Source organism: Dasypus novemcinctus, chromosome 21, assembly GCF_030445035.2.
Source record: "Dasypus novemcinctus isolate mDasNov1 chromosome 21, mDasNov1.1.hap2, whole genome shotgun sequence".
Lineage (NCBI taxonomy): Eukaryota > Metazoa > Chordata > Mammalia > Cingulata > Dasypodidae > Dasypus > Dasypus novemcinctus.
The window spans coordinates 79,899,223-79,917,639 of NC_080693.1; the positions used below are offsets into that span (position 1 = coordinate 79,899,223).

Genomic DNA, 18,417 nt, shown 5'->3' on the forward strand with positions numbered 1-18,417 from the left:
TAATTATCCAGAAAAAAAATTTTTTTAACTTATTTTTTCCCTTTAGATTTCAGCCGAGCGACGGGAGAAATGGCAGTATAGTCTTAGATTCTCCAGGTTTGGTTCGGACGCAATATTAGTCCCTGAGGAATTCCCTCCAAGGCCTCTGAGCAAGGCGTCTCTAGGCACTTATTTCCATCAACAAGCTGAGAAGAAAGTAAGAGAGAAGGAGCGTTCTGCAAAGGGCTTATTTTAAAAATAAGGCGGTGGGGAACTCTATCCTCTTCAGCATAATTCCGTAGGAAAGTAATCCGAGCAAAATTCATGCCCTGGATCAGAAAGCGCCTGGGTTTTTTCCCCAGAGAAGGACAGGGTCCCCGAGCCCTCCCTCCAGCATCACTTGGCACACAATTCCGCCAGTTTCCCAGAGGAGCGGCTGCAGCTACAGCCTAAGGAGCAGTGCAGCCAATAAGAAGCCGGAACATCCCTCTTGTCTCGATTCTAACCAATCGGCGTCCTGAACTTTAGCTTGTTGCCCCGCACCTCCGTCGTCGGTGCAAGGAGGCCAGCCCCTTTGAGTTGCCAGGAATGGGCATGGCTGCCGCCCTGGAGGAGGGGACGTGAAGTGAGGAGGGGGCAGGGAGGGGAAAGGACGCGGGCGAGGAAGGCAGGCTCCGGGGCCCCGGTAAGTACGAGAAGGCCCGTGGCCCGAAAGTGGGAAGCAAGGGGGCGTGAGGCTCGGCCTTCTGCGTCCTCTGGATTCTTGGCCAGCGCGTGGGGAGTCTGGGGTCTGCACCCAGGGGATGGCCTCAGGGGATTCCTTCAGAGGGAGAATCCGGAGACTGGCTCTTGCCTCCTGCTCGAGGCTATTTCCTTCCTCCAGGTCCCCAGACTCCTGCCCTCGCCCGTGGCTTGGCCCCTCGGGGTCCCTCGTCAGAAATCAAAGTCTCCCGCCAACAAAGACTCCCTGCCTCGGCCTCAGGTTTGTCGTGACTGGGCCCTGGCCCGAAGGCTTCCAGCGCTGAGGTCATGTGTATTTATAGGTGTCTGGGAGGCCCGGGCCCGGCCCCAGTTCAGACAGTTGTCTCTCGTTGGCGCGCTCTGGGCTGCTGCCCACGCAGGGCAGGCATTCGGCCCCGGGCTGACCGCGTCCCTGTGCCCACAGGGAGCTGGCGGGGGCGCCTCTCTCAGCCCTGAGCAGCGATGCTGCAGTTTGGAGCATGCTCCCTCGACCCCCGTCTTTCCAAAACCTTCAAGATTCCTCAGAAGCAACCTTGGGAACATAATTCTTCCTTTCCTATAACCTGATATATAACCCGTGCTGTGTCCTCTTTCCTCCGCCACACAGCTCTGTAGTCCAGTTCTCAGCTCAGTGCGTGACACGATGCCCGGTGCGAAGTGAGAGGGAAACCCTGCCCTTCTTTCCTTGGCGTGGAACCACTGGCTGCACTTTGACGCGGACATTGATTTGGTCACGTGCTGCTTTATCCCACCCACCCTTCCCAGTTGTTCTGCGGCTCTTGGGGGAAAAAAAAAGGAAAGTGCCGTGTACTGAAATCAGTTTTCCTTTGATAGGTGATTTTGTGCATTGGAGGGGATGATAGTTTTCTCCCGCTTTATCCAAGACACTCAGCTGTAGTGACAGAGTTCACTTATTCCCTGGGTGCTCTCAGAAGATGGAAGTGGGGAAGGAGGAAAGTTTTGACATTTTCATTTACAGATGTGGAGGCTATTTGGAGATGCAGAGGGGCAGGGCTAAGGTCACCTGGGAACAGAGTGAATCCTGAAGTCTGGATTCTTGAGTTATTTATCCACAGGAGCCAGTTGTTTTGGAGGGCTGATCTTGGGGGCTGAGTTCCATAACTTCTCCCAGCCTCTTGCAGAGCATTAAATGAAATGGTGTATTTAGGGCCTGGAAAGGTATCTAGCTCTTATTAGGCTCTCAGTACACTTTTTTTTTTTTTAAGATTTAGTTTTTTATTTATTTCTCTCCCCTCCCCCCCATGTTGTCTGCTTTCTGTGTCCACTCGCTTTGCGTTCCTCTGTGTCCACCTGTATTGTCAGTGGCATCTGGAATCTAAATCTTCTTTTGTTGCGCCATCTTGCTTTGTCAGCTCTCTGTGCGTGCGGCGCCATTCCTGAGCAGGTTGCACTTTTTTCGCGCTGGGTGGCCCTCCTTATGGGGTGCACTCCTTGTGCGTGGGGCTCCCATATGCGGGGGACACCCTGCATGACAGGGCACTCCTTGCGTGCATCAGCACTGCGCATGGGCCAGCTGCACACGGGCCAGGAGGCCCTGGGTTTGAACCTTGGATGCCCTATCTATTGGGCCAAATCCGCTTCCCGGCTCTCAGTACACTTTTGCATTCATTAATTTAAGTAGCCACCAGCTAGTCCGTTGGTTGCTTTTTTGTATTATTATTATGGTCTCTATATTTTGGGGGGGTCTAAATTATAACAATTTTTTTTGTTGAGAGGGCAGGGGTCAGGAGCATGGTATGCTTCTTTCTCTGTTTTAGGGCACCATTGTAGAGTAATTAGAGATTAGTTACTAATGGGAATATGTTGTATTCAAGAAGAGTGGAGGCAGAAAAGAATGGTATCTCTTTATGGTCATTTTGGGAAAAGAAGAGCCAATGTTGGTAACTTCTGGAAGCAGTCTTTTAAAAAAAATTTTTTTTTTAAATAATGGCAGCAGCTAAGGTTTTTTGGCTAAAGAGTCAAAGTAAAGTGATCCATGGGGCAGTGGATGTGTCTCAAGCGGTTGAGCACCTGCTACCCACATGGAAGGTCCCAGGTTTGGTTGCGGTGCCTCCTAAAAACAAAACAACAAACAAACAGAAAAACCAACTCCAGGGAACTGATGTGGCTCAGTGGTTGAATGCTGGCTTCCCACATACAAGGTCCTGGGTTCAAGCCCTGGTCCTGTTACCTCAAAAACAAAACAAAACAAAAAGTGATCTGTGGAATAAAAAAGTTTGAAAATCACCAAAAAGACCAGAACACATCAGAAAGGAGACGATCATTAATCTTGAAACTGGATAGCATGTTCAAATAAAATCCACAAATACTCTGCAAGCCTATTTTATAGTAGCTGTATTGGCTTTAGCTTCCTGGTCCGCTGATTCTTTTTGTAAGAACTACAAACAGGAGAACTAGGCGATATTGCCGAGTAGTTCTTTGACCAGGGAGGGAGGTACAAATCATTCCCTTGAGAAATCAGCCTCCAAATAATTGAGATGGCTGCCCTTGACCCCTCACCCCCGCTGGTGGTGAACTGACAGAGTTAGAAGATTAGACTATGAGAGGCAGGCCTGGGCAGTAAAAAGGAATAAAACAGAAAGCATTTCTATTTTGAGAAGTTGCGAGGGAGTGCCAATTCCAAGTGTTGAGAACTAGCCTTTTGGAAAGCTTAACTCCTGCAGAACTAATGAGAAAAAAGGGTCGCAATCCTTCCGTTCCTCACCACTGCTCTTTCCCTAATGCTGTGCTTGGGAAACGGTTTCTATGGGGAAAGGGAAGCGTGCTAAGGTAAATATTCCCTGCACCTAAGGCTTTATTTAGCCTAACCTCGTGAGTTAAGTGTGCACTTTTACAATAGAATTTGAGCTGGGAAGACGCAAAACGTTTAAGTCCATTCCTGAAGTTGAAGTGAGAAAATCCCAAATGTCAGTTGGTACATCTTCGTTGATAAATATGTGTAAACATTTTTTATCTTGTTATTATTTTCATGCTAGTATCTTTTCTCTGCCTAAAAGATAGGCTCCTTTAAAGATAATATATGTATTTTAAGCTCTCATTTCCCAACAGGCTTGGATTTGTTTATAGCAGCACAGGTGACCTAAAGGGTAGGCCAGGGCTGGAGTAGGAATGTTTTTCTTCCAAATGGACCCACCCCAGCCAGAATGTGTGGTTTGGTGATCAAGGGTTTGTATAATAATAAGCTTTGGCTGTGGTTGCTGAGACAGTAGTAAACGGGTCACATGGCATGGCAAGTAGGATAAGGGCCAGATTTAGAGCTCCTGAGGATACCCACATAAGGCTGAGCAAATCTAACACTGATTACTTTTGAGTTTCAGTAACACCAAAGGCCAAAAGGGAAGATGGTGAGGCGGTAGGGCACCCAAGCTAAGGAGAACCTTTAAGACTGACAGTGGCGTCAGAGAAACAGGGAGTCTTACTTTATTATATGAACCCAGTTATCTTAAATCTCAGGATCCTCTTGAAAAAAGTTCATAATACATCTTCCTTAATAGGGAGGTAGAGGGAAAAATATTGGAAAGCACTTTGACAAAGTAAATACTGGACAGAGACTTGAAGTTATATTCAAAGAGCATAAATATTCATAAAGTAGAGATGGAAACTAAGGGTAGAATACTGCAGAGCAGCGCAAAAGCAGATCCAGAAGTTTGCTGATTTTATCAGGATACATTTGATACATTCACATGTTTGGAAAATCGCAGGACAAAAAATCAAAAGGTACAAAAGTCCCCAGCCACTCTCTTAAGGCAATTGTCAGTTTTCTACATATCTTTCTAGAGATAGTATTTTGTTTGCTTGTTTTTGTGTATACATGCATATACATATAACATACTTTTCCCACTTTAAAAAAAAAGAAAGGCTTACTATGCACTGAGTACCTCGGTACCTTCATGAGAAAGTACAGAGCTCACATATACCCATCCTTCCCCAGTTTTCCTTATTACTAACAATTTGCATTAGGATAGTGCCTTTGTTACAGCTGATGAACTAATATTATTATAACTGTTCTATTAACTATAGTCCATAGTTTACATTTGAATTCACTCTGTTATACGATTCTGTGGTTGGTTTTTAAAAAAATTTTTTCCCATATTATCTACTTTCAGTTATACAATTCAATGTTGTTAATTATATTCACAATGTTGTGCCACCATCACCACCATCCATTACCAGATTTTCTATCACCCCAAAGAAAAAACCAATTAAGCATTAAATCCTCATTCCGCACTCCCACCAGACCCCTGATAACCTGCATTTAAGTTCTGACTTTATAAATTTGCATATTCTCGTTGGTCTATATGTCTGTTCTTGTTCCAGTACCATGCTGTTTTGATTACTGTAGCCTTGTAATAAATTTTAAGAACAGGAAGTGTGAATCCTTCAACTTCGTTCTTTTTCAAAATGGTTTTGGCTATTTAGGGCCCCTTACTCTACCATATGAACTTGGTGATTGGTTTTTCCATTTATGCAAAGAAGGTGGTTGGCATTTTGATTACATTTGTAAATCGATTTCGGTAGAATTGATATCTTAATATTTAGTCTTCCAATCTGTGAATATGTAATGCCCCTGATTTCTTTCAGCAATGCTCTATAGTTTTCCATGTACAAGTCCTTTACATCCTTGGTTAAAGTTATTCCTAGATATTTGATTCTTTTAGTTACTATTGTAAATGGATTGTTTTGCTTGGTTTTCTTTTCAGATTGTTTATTACTGATGTACAAAAACACCATTGATTTTTTTTTTAAGATTTATTTATTTTTTATTTATTTCTCTCTCCCTCATTGTCTGCTCTTTTGTGTCCATTCGCTGTGTATTCTTCTGTGTCTGCTTGCATTCTCGTGGCACCGGGACTCTGTGTCTCTTTTTGTTGCGTCATCTTGCTGCGTCAGCTCTCCGTGTTTGCGGCCCCACTCCTGGGCAGGATGCACTTTTTTCACGCTGGTTGGCTTTCCTTACGGGGAGCACTCCTTGCGTGTGGGGCTCCCCTATGTGGGGGACACCCCTGTATGGCAGGGCACTCCTTGTGTGTGGCAGCACTGCACGTGGGCCATCTCACCCCACAGACCAGGAGGCCCTGGGTTTGAACCCTGGACCTCCTATATGGTAGGCGGATGCTCTATCAGTTGAGCCACATCCCCTTCCCCACCATTGATTTTTATGTCTTGATCTTGTACCTCTCCACTTTGCTGAATTCATTTATTAGCCCCAGTAGTTCTCTCATGGAGTTTTCAGGATTTTCTATATTCAGGATCATGTCATCTGCAAATAGGGAATGTTTTACTTCCTTTCCAATTTGGATGCCTTTTATTTCTTTTTCTTGCCTAATTGCTCTTGCTTGAACTTCAGTACAATATTGATTAACAGTGGTGGCAGTAGGCATCCTTGTCTAGTTTCAGATCTTAGAGGGAAAGCTCTCAGTCTTTCACCATTGAGTATGATGTTATCTGTGGGCTTTTCATATATGCCCTTTATCAATTGTTGAGAATGTTTTATTCTACTTCTACTTTTCTGTGTGTTTTTATCAAGAAGTGCTAGATTTTGTCAAATGCCTTTTCTGCATCAGTTGAGATGACCATGTGTTTTTTCCCCTTTATTCTATTAATGTGTCTTGGTTTCATTAATTTGTTTTCTCATGCTGAACCACCCTTGCATATCGGGGGTAAATCCCACTTGATTATGGTGTATAATTTTTTTCATATGCTCTTGGATTTGGTTTGGTAATGTATTATTTATCTATCTATTTGTTTATTTATTTTTATAGGAGTTACCAGGGATTGAACCCAGGACCTCATACCTGCAAAGTAGTTGCTCAACCACTGAGCTACACCTGCTTCCCTGCTAGTATTTTTTTATTTTTTATTTTTTAAAAAGATTTTTATTATTTATCTCTTCCCCCCCAGTTGTCTGCTGTGTCCATTCACTGTGTGTTCTTCTGTGTCCATTTGTATTCTTGTCAGCAGCACAGGAATCTCTGTCTCTTTTTGTTGCATCATCTTGCTGTGTCAGCTCTCCACGTGTGTGGTGCCACTGCTGGGCAGGCTGTGCTTTTTTCTTGCGGGGCAGCTCTCCTTATGGAGTGTACTCCTTGTGCGTGGGGCTCCCCTATATGGGGGACACCCCTGCCTGGCGTGGTACTCCTTGTGAGCATCAACACTGTGCTTGGGCTAGCTTACCACACAGGTCAGGAGGCCCTGGGTTTGAACCCTGGACCTCCTATATGGTAGGAGATGCTCTAGCAGTCGAGCCATATCTGCTTCCCTGTATTTTTTTTTTTTTAAGATTTGTTTTTATTTATCCCCCCCACCTTGCTGCCTATGCTCACTGTCTGCTCTCTGTGTCTATTCACCATGGATTCTTCTGTATCCACTTATTTTTTCTTCATGTCTTCTCTTTAGGAGGCACTGGGAGCCGATCCTGAGACCTCTGACATGGGAGGGAGGCACTCAGTCGCTTAAGGCACCTCAGCTCTCTGATCTGCTGCGTCTCTCACTGTCTCTCCTCTCCATGTCCCTTTGCTGTGTCATTGTGCTGTGCTAGTTCTCAAGCTGTCAGCTTTCCATGGTGCAGGCCGGGCTGTCAGCTCTCTGTGGCACAGGCCAGCTTGCCTTCACCAGGAGGCCCTGGGAATCAAACCTGGGGCCTTCTATATGATAGATGGGAGCCCAATTGCTTGAACCACATCTGCTTCCCCTGTTAGTATTTTGTTGAGGATTTTTCTTCTATATTCATGAGGGATATTGACCTGTAATTTAAAAAAATATGTATATCATTATCTGGCTTTGGTATTAGGATGATATTGGCCTCATAGAATAAGTAATGAAGTGTTTGCTCCTCTTCAGTTTTCTTTATTGGGAGGCTTTTGATTACTGATTTAATCTCTTTACTTTTTATTGGTCTTTTGAGATCTTTTATTTTTTCTTGAGTCAAAGTAGGTAGTTTGTGTGTTTCTGGGAATTTGTTCAGTTCATCCAGGTTATCTAATTTGTTGGCATACAATTGTTCATAGTATTGTAGTTATGTTCCCCTTTCATTTCTGGTTTTAGTTATTTGTGTCCTCTCTCTTTTTCTTTGTTGGTCTAGCTAAAGTTTTGTCCATTTCATTGGTCTTTTCAAAGAACCAATTTTTAATTTTGTTGATTCTGTTTTTTTTTTTAATTCTCTGTTTGGTATTATCTCTGCTCTGATATTTCTGATATCCTTCCTTCTGCTCACTTTGCAGTTAGTTTGTTCTTTTTCTAATTCCTTCAGATGGGAGTTTAGGACTTTGATTTTAGATCTTTCCTCTTTTTTTAATGGAAGTATTTAGAGCTATAAATTTCCCTCTCAACACTGCCTTTGCTGCAGCCCATAAGTTTTGGTATGTTATGTTTTCATTTTCATTCATCTTAGGATATTTCCTCATTTCCCTTGTGATTTCTTCTGTGACCCATTGTTTGTATATCACATCTATCATACTTGTGAGTTTTCCATTTCTCCCTCTGTTTCTAATTTCTAACTTCATTCCTTTGTGGTTGGAGAAGGTACTTTGTATTACCTCAGTATTTTAAAATTTATTGAGATTTCTTTTGTGACCTAACATATAGTCAGTCCTGGAGAATGACCCACATGCACTAGAGAAGAAAGTGTATTCTGCTGCTGTTGGTTGAAGTGTTCTATAGATGTCAGTTAGGTCTGGTTGGTTTAGAATATGTCCAGGCCTTCTATTTCTTATTGATCTTCTGTCTAGATGTTCTATCCATTGAAAGTAGGTATATAAGTTTCCTACTATTAATGTAGAACTGTCTGTTTCTCCCTTCAAGTCTGTCCACATTTTCTTCATTTATTTGGAGGCTCTGTTGTTAAGTGCATATACATATTTATAATTGTTATATCTTCTTGTAGAATTGATCCCTATATCAATGTATAGTGTCCTTCTCTGTCCCTGGTAGCAGTTTTTAACTTCATTTTATTTTATTTAAAATTTTTTATCCTCCCACCCCCATGGCTTTTTTTTTTTTAAGAAGGTGTTTTTCTTTGTTTTTTTAAAAATTTATTTCTCTCCCCTTCACCCCCTAACCCGTTGTCTGCTCACTGTGTCCATTCACTGTGTGTTCTTCTGTGACTGCTTCTATCTTTATTAACGGCACCGGGAATCTGTGTTTCTTTTTGTTGTGTCATCTTGCTGCGTCAGCTCTCCGTGTGTGCGGCGCCATTCTTGGGAGGCTGCACTTTTCTCGCACTGGGTGGCTCTCCTTACAGGGTGCGCTCCTTAAACGTGGGGCTCCCCCACGCTGGGGACACCTCTGCGTGGCAGGGCACTCCTTGCATGCATCAGCACTGCGCGTGGGCCAGCTCCACACGGGTCAAGGAGGCCCGGGATTTGAACCTTGGACCTCCCATGTGGTAGACCGACGCCCAATCCATTGGGCCAAGTCTGCCTCTCCCCTTCGGCTGTTTGCGTGCTGTCTGCTCTCTGTGTCCATTTGCTGTATGTATTTCTGTGTCTATATTTTATTTATTTTATTTCCCCTCCCCGCTTGCGGCTTGCTTGCTGTCTGTTCTCTGTGTCCATTGACTGTGGGCTTTTCTGTGTTCTCGTTTGTCTCCCTTCTTTTTGTTGCGTCACCTTGCTGAGTATGTCTCTGTGGCGTCTGCGGCCCGGTTGGCGCTCTGCAGCATGCAGGCGAGCCTGCCTTCACAAGAAGGCCCCAGGAAGCGAACCGAGGGGCTCCGGTATGGTAGACGGGAGCTCATCTGATTGAGCCACAGCCACTACCCAGTTTTTAACTTTAAGTCTATTTTAGTACCCTGTTTTTTAAATTGAAAAATCATCTTGGAGATTATTCCATTGTAGTACAGAAAAGCTTTTTCATTCATTTGTTTGCACAATAATTCATTGCATGGATATACCATAGCTTGTTAATTGGTTCCTAATGGATATTTAAATTGTTTCCAATATTTTGCTATTACAAATCTGAAAAGAGTAGCATTGAAAAATTCTCAATTTGTAGCTATGTAAGTTTATGTGTAGGATAAATTCCTAGAAGAGTAATTGCTGGGTCAGAGGGTTTGCGTACCTCACATTTTTTTAGTTTGTTGCAGATTGCGCTTCATAAACATTGTCCTTTTAAACTCCCATCAGCAAACATTGCATGAAAGTACCTCTTTTCCCCACCTTCTCATCAAACTTTTTGAGCTTTGTCAGTTTCATGGGTGAAAAAATCACTTCTGAGTAATTTTTTATAGCTTTATTGTTGTATAAGTGTAAAAATAAACTGCACATTTAAAGAGTACAATTGGATAAATATTGACACGTGTGTACATACATGAAACCACCACTTTAATCAAGAGAAGTAGCATAATTAACATATCTGTCACTCCCAAAAGCTTTTGTAAACCTCTTTGTAATGGTCCGTCCTTTCCACTCTCCCTCCCTCCCCCATTTGTAGGAAACCACTGCCCTTCTTTCTATTCCTATGGAGTAATTTGCATTTTCTAGAATTTTATATCAATGGATTCATACAATACACTCTTTTTCTATAAACTTTTTTATTTTTATTTTTGCACCTGGATAATCAACTGTTCCTGCACCATCTGTTGTAAGGACTATCCCTTCTCCACTGAATTGCCTTTGTACCTTTGTCAAAAATCAGTTGCTGAGAAGTGGCTGTGGCTCAGTCAGCTGGGCTCCCGTCTACCATGTGGGACGTCCTGGGTTCGCATCCCGGGGCCTGCTTGTAAAGGCAGGCTCGCCTGCAAGTGCCGTGGAGTGCCGTCTGGCCTGCAAGCGCCGCGGCCCATCTGGATCTATTTCTGGACTCTGTTCTATCCTATTTGTTAGTCTATCTTGACTCTGTTACCACAGTCTTGATTACTCTAGCTTTGTTAGCCTTGAAGTCAGGTGGTGAAAGCCCTTTGTTCTCTTGGGGTAGTCAGTTTGCATGTCTCTTATGAGTGGAGCTGAGCATCTTTTCATATGTAGAAGCTACTGGATTTCTTGATTTCATAGACTCTCAGGGTTGAAGAGACCATAAAAAACCATATCTTCTGTCCTTTAACCTGATATTTTAATTATCCCCATAATTTCCCAGCCTCTTCTTGGATCCCTCTAGTGATGGAGAACTCATTGCTCACAGGGCAGCCCGTACTGTTTTGTATACAGTTCTTATTAGGTAGAAAGATTTATTCATGGTGAGCCCCACAGCTGCCTGCAGTTGCCTGCCCCTGATCCTCACCCCTTTTTGTGGAGCCTCCCAGAATCAGCCTGGGTCTTCTCACCTGGCAGCCGCCATGCCCCTCCAGCAAGGTCTCACCCTATGTTTTTTTTTGTTTTGTTTTTATTTTATGAACAATTTATTGAAGTATATCATTCATACATGAACATATATAAACAATAAAGGTATAAGCAGACAGTGAGTGCAAACAATGGGGGGGGAAATAAATGAATGAATGGATAAATAAATAAGTGTATAGTAAAAGTTGTCTCACCCTATTTTTTTTTTTTTTTGTTAAAAACTTCTTCAGTTCTTTCTACCCTTTCTCATGTCATAGTTTCTCCAACCTGGATGCTGTCCTCTGGAAGCATTCCAGTTTTGTTAGTGTCCTTAAAATGTATGATGCAGAACTGAAGAAAATATTCCAAGTGTGCTTTGATATGTACAGAGTGGAATCCGACTGACTTACCCTTCTCTTGTTGAGGACATGCCTATCACCAGAGCCTAAATGCAAGTGAACTCTGGGCAGCATGTTAACTTACATTGAAACTGTGTTTAGCTGAGCCATTTATAGTGGTAGTTTTATACGGTAGTGTTTGAACCTAAGCACAGGATTTAATATATTCCCCAGTTAAATAGAATCTGTTGGATTTAGCCCCTTATTTCAGCCTGTTGAGATCTTTTTGGATCTTAACTTTGATTTCCTTTCCAGCTTTATGCTAGCCAAGAATTTGATTAGCATGCCATCTATTTCCTCACCCAACTCATTGATAAAAATATTAACCAGTTCACGAGTGAGGATAGAACCTGAGGCTTGCTATTAAAAACCTCCCTCCAGGTTGACACCGATCCTCCAATTAGTACCCTTTGAGCACAGCTGCTCGGGTGAATACAGATCCACTAAGTTGTGTTTATGGCGTGTTGGGAATGGTCAGAGTGCAACCATAGCTAATGGAGACTGTGTTAAAAGCGGGTAGAAGGACAGCCATCTCCTCAGCCCTCTGTGAACTTGTGCCTTTTTGAGTCTAGTTCTGAGCTTGGCAGCTGGAAGCATCTGTCCTATTTTTCAAGGCTATTGTTGCCTCTTTAGTCACAGCAAACCATTTCGTAATTTTCTTCTAACTCTTCTGCCTACAATTTCTTTCCCTCCCCTCTGATCCCATTCTTTATCCTCTTAAATGCTGGTGCCTACTCAGAAACATTTGGGAGTAGGTTGCATATATCATGCTCCTTAAACACAGTACTTCCACATGTATTTCCTAAGAGCAAGATATTCACTCATTAAGTACAGTTATCAAGTTCAAGAAACTTTTTTGCTATAAAGCATACATTTGTGTACATTTTTCCCCATTTATCCCATAATGTCCTTTTGGACCTTTCCTCCTCCATTATTAGATCCAGTCCAGGGTCATGTATTGCCTTGAATTGTCACTGTTTCCTCCTAAGCTTTCTTAAGTGCACAGCTCAGGCCTCACTTCTATTAAGAAACCTTCCCTGGACCCTCTGAGAGTCCTCTGACACTTGGCGTGTGTAGTTCTCATTTAGTATTTCAATGCCAACTTGATTTTTCATTTACTTTTTTCCATGTAAATGGAAACGGCTATATTATAAGTTCCTCCAGAGGAGGGACCGTCTTTGGATCAAGACCATGGCTTAGATTTCTTTGTTAAACCTCAATCTGTGTATTTGTCTAGCTTAGTGTTACATACAGTAGGCAATGGGTGAAAATGTATTTCCTTCATCTTCCCTTCTCTTTTATGTCCCCTAAATCTTGACTTGTGCTATGCATTTTAAGACTTGGTTGAGCTGATTTGGTTGAGTCTCAGATTCCACCCTACTTTTTTAGAAATCAACTTTATTGAGGCAAAATTTATACACAGTAAAATGTACCTATTTTAAGTATATAGTGCGAAGAATTTAAAAAAAAAAAGATTTATTTATTTATTTCTCTCCCCTTCTCCCCCCGCCCCAGTTGTCTGTTCTCTTTGTCTATTTACTGCATGTTCTCTGTCAGCTTCTGTTGTTGTCAGTGGCACAGGAATCTGTGTTTCTTTTTTTGTTGCGTCATCTTGCTGTGTCAGCTCTCCGTGTGTGCGGCACCATTCCTGGGCAGGCTGCACTTTCTTTCCCGCTGGGCGGCTCTCGTTACGGGGCGCACTCCTTGCGCATGGGGCTCCCCTATGTGGCAGGGCACTCCTTGCACGCATCAGCACTGCGCATGGGCCAGCTGCACACGGGTCAAGGAGGCCTGGGGTTTGAACCGCGGACCTCCCATGTGGTAGACGGACGCCCTAACCACTGGGCCAAGTCCGCTTCCCATAGTGCGAAGAATTTTGATGAATGTATGCACCTTCGTAACTGCCACCCACCTCAAGATATTGAACATTTCCATCCCTCCCAAAAGATCCTTCATGTCCTTTGCCATCATCTCCTACCCCCACCCCCAGGCAACCACTGATCTGCTTGCTGTCACTATAGATTAGTTTTGCCTGCTCTAAGTTTTATATAAATAGAATCCTGCACCATGTACTCTTTTGTGTCTAGCTCCTTTTGCTTAGCAAATGCTTTTGAGACTCAGCCATGTTGTCGTGTGTATAATGAAGCTCTTTATTGCTGGGTAGATTTGCATTGTGTGGCTATACCACAACTTACTCATCCATTCAGCTGTGAATGGACATTTGGGTTGTTGCTGGTTTTGTGCTATTATGAATAAAGCTGCCATGAACATTTATGCAATTTTTTTTTTGGTACAGATGTTTTCAGTTCTCTTGGTAAATACCTACAAATGGGATTGCTTGGTCATATGATATATGTATAATTAACTTTATAAGAAACTGCCAAACTGCTTTCCAAAATGGTTGTACCATGTTATATTCCCTCCAGCAATTTATGCGTTCATATCCATCTTTTCATTTTAGTCATTCCGATGGGTGTGTAGTGGTATCGCGTTGTGGTTGAAAGCATTTATCTGAATACTCCTAATTTGGAGCATCTTATTTTATGCTTATTGGCTATTTGTATACCTTGTTTGGTGAAGTGTCTGTTCAAATCTTTGGTCTATTTTTTTCTGGGGGGATTTGTTTGTCTTATTGTTGAGTTCTAAATATTCTTTATTCTGGGCACAAGTCACATCTATGTATTAATATTTTTTCTTAGTCTGTGCCTTTTTTTTTTTTAAAGATTTATTTATTTACTTATTTTTATTTATCCCTGCCCTCCCTCAGTGGGTTCTCTTATCTGTCTGCTCGTTGTTTGCTCGCCTTCTCCAGGAGGCACCGGGAATATAACCCGGGACCTCCAATGTGGTAGGTGGGTGTCCAGCTGGTTGAACCACATCTGCTTCACTGTGCTTTCCCTTTTTATTTTCTTTTGATGAGAAATTTTTTATTTTGATGAAGTACAGCTTATCATTTGTTTTATTTTTGGTTCATGCTCTTTTTGTAGTCTAAGAAATATTTGCTTATCCCAAAGATTTTCTCTTTTATTCTCTTCTAGAATCTAGAAGTTTTGTCGTTTTAATTTTCATGTTTAGTTTTTGCTCTGTTTTGAGTTGACTTTTGTGTATGGTATGAGGTAAGGGTCAAGGTTCATTTTCCGTATGCATGGGTCTATTTCTAGACTTCCTGTCTGTCCCATTGATCTGTATGTCTCTTCATATGCCAGTACCACATGCCTTGATTACTGTAGCTTTATAGTAAGTCTTAAAATTAGGTAGTATAAGTCCTCTAACTTTGTTTTTCTTTTTCAAAATTGTTTTACCTATTCTAGGTCCTTTATCTCTCCATATAAATCTTGAAAGCAACTTGTCAGTTTCTACAAAAGAGACTGCTGGGACTTTGAGATTTTATTGAATCTATAAAACAATTTTGGGGAAATCAGCATCTTAATATTGGGTCTTCCAATCCATGAGTATGGTATATCTCTCTGTTTATTTAAGTCTTCTTTGATTTCTCTCAGGTATTTCCTGCTTTGTTTTTTTTTGCTGTTATAAATGATAAATTTAAAGTTTTATTTTCCAATATTTTATTATAGCATATAGAAATACATTTGTGGGAAGCAGATTTGGCTCAATGGATAGGGTGTCCACCTATCACATGGGAGGTCCGTGGTTCAAACCCCCGGGCCTCTGTGACCCATGTGGAGTTGGCCCATGCACAGTGCTGATGAGTGCAAGGAGTGCCCTACCACGCAGGGGTGTCCCCCCTGTAGGGGAGCCCCACGCTCAAGGAAGTGCACCCTGTCAGGAGAGCCGCCCAGCGTGAAAGAAAATACAGCCTGCCCAAGAATGGCGCTGCACACACGGAGAGCTGACACAGCAAGATGACGCAACAAAAAGAAACACAGATTCCTGGTGCCTCTGATAAGGATAGAAGCAGTCACAGAAGAACACACAGCTAATGGACACAGAGAGCAGATAACTGGGGGGTGGGGGTGGGAAGGGGAGAGAAATAAATTTTAAAATCTTAAAAAAAAAAAAGAAATACATTTATATTTTGCATTTTGACCTGTGTCATGTGAACTTTGCTAAATTTCACTTACTTATTCTAGTATCATATTTCTAGATTTCTCAAGATTTTCTATTTATATGATCTAGGCTTCTGCAAATAAAGACAGTTTTACTTATTCCTCTCTAGTCCTTATGCCTTTCATTTACTTTTCTTCCACCTTAATTATGAGTCCTTTTTCTTGAACTAGGTGGTATTTTGTCATTATTTCTTGTTTGCTGATGATAGTAATGGCAAGTACTTATTGAGCATCTACTTTATGCTAAATGCTGCAGTACACCTTCTACCTATAATACTTCACATAATTCTTACAGCACCTCAGTGAAATAGGTATCATCATTTTCGTTCCATGAACAAAGATGCTGAGGCTCAGAGCGCCAAGTCATTTGCCAAGGTCCCACATTCGATATGTGGTAGTGGCAGGATTTGAACGTGGGAGTGTTTGGCTCTGAGGCCTGTGCTCTTTTCCACAGTGGACCAGGAGTAGCTGCCCTTTTAAGGACACAGCTGTGGTTTCAGACCAGACTGCCAAGAGCAGCTGTCCCAGAATCCCCATGTATGGAATTTTGGGAAAATGGGGTCTCCTGGAAAAATGCCCTGTTCTTGCTGCCCTCTCTACTGCTGTGGTTCCAGCTCACCACAGAGCCATTTCATTCTTTCAGTGTTGGTGGGAGGAGTTAGGAAGTACTGCTGGCTCCTGGTGGCTTCCCCTCATCCAGGCCCTGCTGGGGCCAGGAGGAGGACGGCCTTGAGTCAAAGTGGCCTTGGGGAGAAGTGTGTTTGGCCTTTTCAGTGACCGTCATGGCTCTGCAAGGCCGCTTCCAGCGTCGCCATCCATCTCTGACCCTCTGTGACTTGCTCAGCTTTGAAAGCAGTGGCTGGAAGGGCAGGGGCCATGGGAGACTTGGCAGCACAGGACTGTGGTGTCAGCACTGATGCCGCCCTGCTAGGAATCGGAATGGGGTTTCCGTGTGGAGTCGGTGGCCGTGGAGCCTGGGCGTCCTGGCTGGGGTCCTCTGAACACAGCTGTTTTTACTGTTTCTTGACAGTTCTTTTATGGATCACTCTCCTTTTTACGAGGCTTTGCTGCAGGCCCCCAAAGAACTGCCCTAGTCAGCAGGTTGGTGCTTTCTCCAAGAGGAGGTAGCTGGCACCAAAGCACATTACTCAGTGTCACTCTTCACACCCCGGCCTCAAACCATTAAAGTTGTGCTGGCTGCCAGGGTGGATGGATGGGTGAGGGTCAAGGGTTGTATGGGGGGTAGGTGGAGGTGGGAGGGGTAATTTTCATTTTGCCAGAAAACTAGCCCACTGTGGTCGGACAGGTTGTCAGATTGGAACGCCCAGCCTCATAGACACCTGCCCAGTCTCTGGTCAGTTGCCCTGTGGGCGCTCTGCACACGAGGCAGGGTATCTGTGGGATCACGTCAGAGCTGGTATGTACAGTGTGTGTTTCCCAACAAATAAAAATAGTTGGATGCCTTCCTCCTGGGGGCAGCTGTGGAGGGATCAGTTCTTCCCAGCCTCTCTACTGCTCCCCCCACTGCTCCCCAGATTCTTTGAGTGGTATTTAAACCCTAATTTTTAAAAATGCTGATGAGGCAAGGCTTTTCCTGCCTGCTGGAAGCCAGCGAGTAAAACAGTTCACCTGGAACAAAACGTCATGGGTCTTTCAAAACTAGGGTTCAGAGAGGGAAGGCTTGCTGCCATGCCCTCCGTAGACCCTGCCCTCTGAGATGGATTTAGTCCAAAGCTGATGGCCTGGGGAAGCCAGGCTGCTAGGACAGGGCAGCTGGGCCCCAGGTGGGGAGTGGGACCACTTCTTTCCCACCCACCACCTGGTTTAGATGACACTGTTGTGATACACAGCTGTCATTCCAGTGACTTGGACTTACATGATTTCTTCCTTTTTTCCCCAGATGCTGTGACGGTGACAGATTCACTTGGGTTTGTACATGTTGGGGAGGGGCCTTCCTTTCGGGGGTGACCTCGTTCATCAGGGCATGCCTGCAGTACTCTGGACCGATGGACCTGAAGGAGAAGCTTCCGGTAGGCTGCATTCTCTTACCTTATGGATATCTGTCTGCCTGTCCCTGTTGACCCTTCTTATTCAGGCTTGCCCGCGAGGACTTCATTTGGGGGCCCCAAAGTGAGAGTGGGGCCATGGATCCGAGGCTTTGGGCTCCGGAGCTCTGCATAAAGGATCAAGGGTGGAACTGTTACTACAACTGCCTGGGAGTGAGGGACTGGCTTGGGCTGGCCGGGAGCTGTCTTCCCGCGCCTTGCCCGGGGGCATGTCACTTAGTTTGGGTGCTCTTTCCTAGGGCTCTGCCCAGCCTGCTGAGCCGTGCTGAGCTCAGGTGGGTGCCCTCTCTGTCGTTAGGGATGAGTGCCGCAGTCAGACTCCACACGCTGTTGCCTGGTCAGCTGGCGGCGAGCAGCCAGGCCTCGCGGCCACCCCGGCCATCCTCGGCCCCCTCTGCCTCCAGCTGCGCTGGCGTTGGATGGAGGCAGAATTGTCTGTCATAATTGGCCTCCCCTGAGTCACAGACTGCCCAGGAGGCGGTCCTTCCGCCTCTTGCCTGGATGTCTGCTGCACCCACCTAGGAGGTGTGTGGGCTCCACCCCCGCACAGCTGCCAGGGTGGGCTACCCAAGACACAGAGCTGACCTTGCGCCACACCTGCCTAAAACTCCGTGGCTTCCTGCCCATCTCTCCATTGTCTCCAGCCAGCCCCTGCCTTGACCTTGACCATTAGTAATTCTGAACACTTCATAGTGTGGGCTGTTGCCTCTAAAACTGCTTCCACCCTTTCTCCTGGCTGACTTCTACTCCACTGTCTTTTCCAGAAAAGTCCTTCCTCCCTCCAGAGGTTCCTCTTTTCAGCATTCATGGTTCTTCCACCCCCAGGCTTGCCACACTGAATGAAATCATCTCTCTTTCCCACATCACCCCCATTTCCCTAGCACCTTGCAGA

At 44.1% G+C, this 18,417-nt stretch overlaps 1 protein-coding gene across 6 annotated transcripts in view; it reads left to right on the plus strand.

The window, feature by feature from the left end:
• Positions 1–529: 529 nt before the first annotated feature.
• The window catches only part of TMEM94 (transmembrane protein 94), a 39,824-nt gene continuing 21,936 nt past the window's right edge, over positions 530–18,417 (plus strand). For 3 of the 6 annotated variants that reach the window (XM_058284715.2, XM_058284719.2, XM_058284717.2), the window contains exons 1-3: positions 547–664; positions 863–961; positions 17,360–17,489. In XM_058284715.2, coding sequence (XP_058140698.1) covers positions 17,466–17,489 — 24 coding nt within the window. In that variant the 5' untranslated portion in view covers positions 547–664; positions 863–961; positions 17,360–17,465. Of the gene's footprint in view, positions 665–862; positions 962–17,359; positions 17,490–18,417 lie in introns of all 6 variants that reach the window. The other 3 variants (XM_058284714.1, XM_058284720.1, XM_058284716.1) reach the window with 2 other exon arrangements.